At 33.8% G+C, this 4,786-nt stretch overlaps 1 protein-coding gene across 1 annotated transcript; it reads right to left on the minus strand.

Annotated features, from left to right (window-relative positions):
• Positions 3,678 to 4,786, minus strand: LOC107604904 (protein SRC2). The gene has a single exon (XM_016306618.2). The coding sequence runs from the start codon at positions 4,772 to 4,774 to the stop codon at positions 3,887 to 3,889; it is 888 nt and encodes a 295-aa protein (XP_016162104.1). The 5' UTR covers positions 4,775 to 4,786; the 3' UTR covers positions 3,678 to 3,886.

Here is a 4,786-nt window from a genome sequence, read left to right on the forward strand (position 1 = left end):
AAAATATGAGTTTAAATTGTATTATTTATATGTATAAAATTTTGATAAATATAAGTAAAAACTATATATTTATTATGTACAAAATTTTTATAAATATGAGTACAGATTATTATTAGCCAAACATATTAATATATACTAGTAATGTAACATTACTCTACAAAAAATATTTACATCACATAAACAATGTAAAGGCAGAGGAACTTGAATCTTTCTTATAGAAATTAGAAGGGACTACATCACTTGTTACCCACTAGGGACTTATGACCTGTTTAAAAACTTTTAGTAGTATAGAATTGAATTGAATTTGGTATTTGAAATGAATCAGTCAAATTGTAAAATTAAATTAAATTTTAATATTTGAAATATTTATCAAATGAATTAAATTTTTATAATAGACAACTTTATCTTTTATTAATATAATACTATATTTANTTACATCACATGTAAAGGCAGAGGAACTTGAATCTTTCTTATAGAAATTAGAAGGGACTACATCACTTGTTACCCACTAGGGACTTATGACCTGTTTAAAAACTTTTAGTAGTATAGAATTGAATTGAATTTGGTATTTGGTATTTGAAATTAAAGTCTTATATTGGATAATTTTATTCTTTATTAATATAACATCATATTTAAATAATAAATATATTTATTTATTAAATTATATGAAATAATTAAAAAATTATATTTTTAACGAAATTTTGCCCAAAAATTATTGTTGAAAAAAACAGAGACCCACTTGTAACATTTTTCATACAAATATGAAAACATGAAATGTGCATAATCAAACTTGTAAGGCATATTGAATAATAAAAGAAAAATAATCAAACAACATATATAAGATAATCAAACTCATAAAAGACCTGCTAACCAATTATTATCATGCAAATTGAATTTATTGAGAAAATCAATCCAAAAACTCTCAAATACCTTATTATACCTAGACTCTTATACAATATGTCTCATTTTAACACTAAGCTTCTAATCTGGAATTTTCTTCAAGATATGCAAAATACACTATCGATGTTGAGTCATCGGCAAGGATTTTTCAATCGCATTTTGCATAGCTTTTCATTGATCCATCAATATGCCAATAGGTGGTTTGTCACTCATATATTGTATCCAACAATCAAATAACCAAATAAAAGAGCTCTCTTCTTCGCATGAAAAAAGAGTGTAACCAAGTAACACTGATTGGCCATGGTGATTAACCCTCAACAAATGAGGCAAAAGATATATCATATCTATAATAAAATTAAGAATCCAATTATAGTCGTCAAAGTAACAATCAAACTCAAGAATCTATATCATACTATAATCAAACATGCTGCAAAAATTATGCACAGTATAATTAAACTGAGTAAATAAAACAATCAAACTCAAGATATCATGCAAAGTAGCAGCAAATGCATTCTATTCTACCTCTCCTTATACATCAAACACATGAAAAAACAAGAGTACATATTTGTTTGGTACGTCTTATCAAAGCTCACGACGTCACCAAAGTGCTTATAAGCAGCACCACTTCTAGCATCGGCCTAAAAAGCATGCTCTATGCGATGTTGTTCATCCAATTTAACTTCATAAAAGTTGCGCTTTTGCTGCTGTTTCCTATGAAAATAATGCATTAATAATTGCACATTCCCCTCTTCTTGTATGACTTACACTTTTTGCTATATAATTTCGAAGATCTTTTTCAATAAAAGTCAATTTGTCATGGCCACCAGCAACAGTTACTAAACTCTGATAGGTGTTTCTCATTGTAACACCACTTTCATCATTGATCTCAGCTATCCGTTTGGCATGCAAGTTTAGTTTCTTGATCTCTTTCAACGTCTTTGCCATGCTATGACTAACAACATGGTTATACTGAATATTCACAGAAGTTAACACATATTCCAACTTCTTATCCCTCTTTACAATTATCCTAACTTTACAATTTTGTTCGGAAGTTAGATTTGTGATCAATTTTTTTTCTTCGATAACCAGCTTTAGAAGATACCAAGATTTGATATGTAATCTGTCTATTTTAATTTCACTTAACAGTTTTTATATTCTATGAAAAGTCAACCCTCTTTGCATAATTGGAATAAAAAGTTTTGTCCATATGAGAAAATGTCATTCCTATGATTACAACAACTTAAAACATGGTTAATTAAACACTTAAAAACAAGTTGAAAGGTGTTTGATTACCGACAAGAGTTAAGGATAAAAAATAAAAAATCTCATAATTAACAAATAAAAAAAACAAATCAAAAACACTTAGGTCCAATTTGGGTAAACAACTTAATTAAGCTCTTTTTGAAAAAATAGCTTAAACAATAAATGACTATATTAAAAGTAACTTATAAATAAGTTACTTTGTGTTTGAATTTTTAGTTCTAAAAGTGTTTATTTTATAGAAATGCGATAAAAAAGTAGTAGTATTATGAGAGAAATCATTTTTTTTAACTTCTCTATAAGCTCCTAAATAGTTTCTTAGAAAGTTGTAATTTGATTTTGAAAATTGCACCAAACATTAATACTATTACTTTTCATAAATCAAAAGTTCAAAAAAGTTACTTTTGAACTATGAAGCACGAACACTTCGCTGAGTTGCCGTGTCCGCGTGTTGGACACATTTTGGACACGACACTCACCGACACTCGTTCGACACGCGTGTCTGGTGTGTCCAAACCGTGTCTTAATAAAAAATAACAAATTCTTCACCGGACACGCTTGGATACACCTAAATACCATCACGTATCAGCGTTTCTAATATTATTCTTAACATATATTTTTGAAATAAATTTAGATATAGTATATATATTATTTATTAAAACAAAAAATATTTTAAATACTTGATATAATTAAAATAAAATATTAAAAATAATTAAAAAATTAATTTATATTTTAGTATCAATAAAATATCAAAATACCATTATGATTTATCTAAAAAAATACTTTATATTTTATATGTATGCGTGTCCTCGTATCTTATAAGATTTTAAAATTCGTATGTCGACATGTCCCGTGTCAATGTCAATGTCTGTGCATCATAACTTTTGAAACTTTCCAAACGAACCCTTAAAATTAAATAACACAGCACAAACCTCGTCATTCGAACTTGTGGATTCAATTAAATTCTAACTTTACTTCAAACTTGTGGATTCAATTGAATTCTAACTTTACTTCAATAAACAGCAACTTTTCTAATTTGACCAATAAAAATGGAATCAAAACCCTAAGATAAGAAGAACCAAAATAAATCAACATAATATATTTAAAATAACTCATTGATAAACATCTCTAAGAAGAGCAGAGTCGGGCGCTATGCAGAAAAGAGAAGAAAGTGAAGAGTAAGGAGCAATGGCGCGATCCAAGAACAGAGTGAAGCGTTATGTGAAAAAAAAAAACAAAAAAAAGCGGGGAGTGAGGTGCAATGGCGCGATCGAATGGGAGGAGAGAGAACCGCTGCACCGTGAAGGGAAGAAATCAAGCGATCGAAAAAGATGAGAGCAATGACGGGATGAAGAAACTAGATGGGTTCTGTTTTTCAAGCACGTCGCATTATTTACCGTATCCATATGCACTATTTTACCGTATTTTTATACGGCTACTGAAATTAATGTACAAATAACATTTTAAATAGCATTTTTTGTAGAAATTAGAAAGCATAAATTAACCTTAGAATTCTGACCAACCAACCAAGGTTATATAACAAATATAAACAGCCCAGAGTCTACATGAATATCTTTTATTTTGGTTAATCTATCTTTTTTACCCCTAAAAAACCAAAAATATAAAATCTAACTTCCAAAATATCATCAAATCATAGTATCGCCAAAAATTTGGATACAAAAACTATACACACACTTCGGCCCACTATTATTCCGGCCCATTTTCCTTACCACCTGTTTTCGAAACTCAGGCCTGAGGAAGCCCACGGATGAGGATGATGGACCACATGCTCAACGGGCGGGTAATAGGATCCTCCGTGCGCTACCGTAGGCGGATACGGATACGGATACGGATACGGCGGAGGCGGAGGTGGCGGATAGTTACAAGCGCACCCCCCGTACGATGGAACCTGTGGCGGAAAAAACGGCGGATGACAATTATCAAACTTTCCAAAGGGCGAAACCGGGGACCCCACCGCCGCAGACGGAGAATAGGCCCCTCCCGAACCCACCGTCGGATAGCAACACGCGCTCCCAATCGCCGTCGTCGTTGTCGTCATCGGAGGATACTGCACCAACGAATGGTTGGGATTAAAATCCTGTGGATCCAACACAGGGTAACCAGAAATTCTCCCTTCCAAAATCTGTGACGACTCATACCTATCCCCAGTCCCTTTCAATCGATACGAAAAATTGAAGATCCCGTTAGGTTTTCCCTCGCCGGACCGAACCTGGTAGCTAACAGAGCGCGCCGCGTCAGATTTGGCGGCGTCGCGGACGAGATCAGCCACGGGGACGCGGCATTCGCCGATGAGCTTGTCGCCGAGGAGAGTACCGTCGTGGCGGAACTCGAAGCGGAAGAAGAGGCCCTCGGAACCTTCTAGAAGCGAGGGCGTGATCCACGCCAGGTCGAAGATGGCGTCGTGGTGCCACTCCGGGTTAGCTCCGTCGCCATCGGCTTCTCTGTCGGTTCTAGTCCGCTGCTGTTGACTCTGGCTTTCTTTGAGGGTCCTGTTGGGGTCGTCGCTCTCGATCCAAACGACGGCGTATAGGGTGAGTTTCTGGAAGAAGTTGAATGCCTTTAGATCGTTGCAAGAGATTAGTTTCAGCTCCATGGTTGGAACAGC

The sequence above is a fragment of the Arachis ipaensis genome, chromosome B06, assembly GCF_000816755.2.
Source record: "Arachis ipaensis cultivar K30076 chromosome B06, Araip1.1, whole genome shotgun sequence".
NCBI classification, from domain to species: Eukaryota; Viridiplantae; Streptophyta; class Magnoliopsida; order Fabales; family Fabaceae; genus Arachis; species Arachis ipaensis.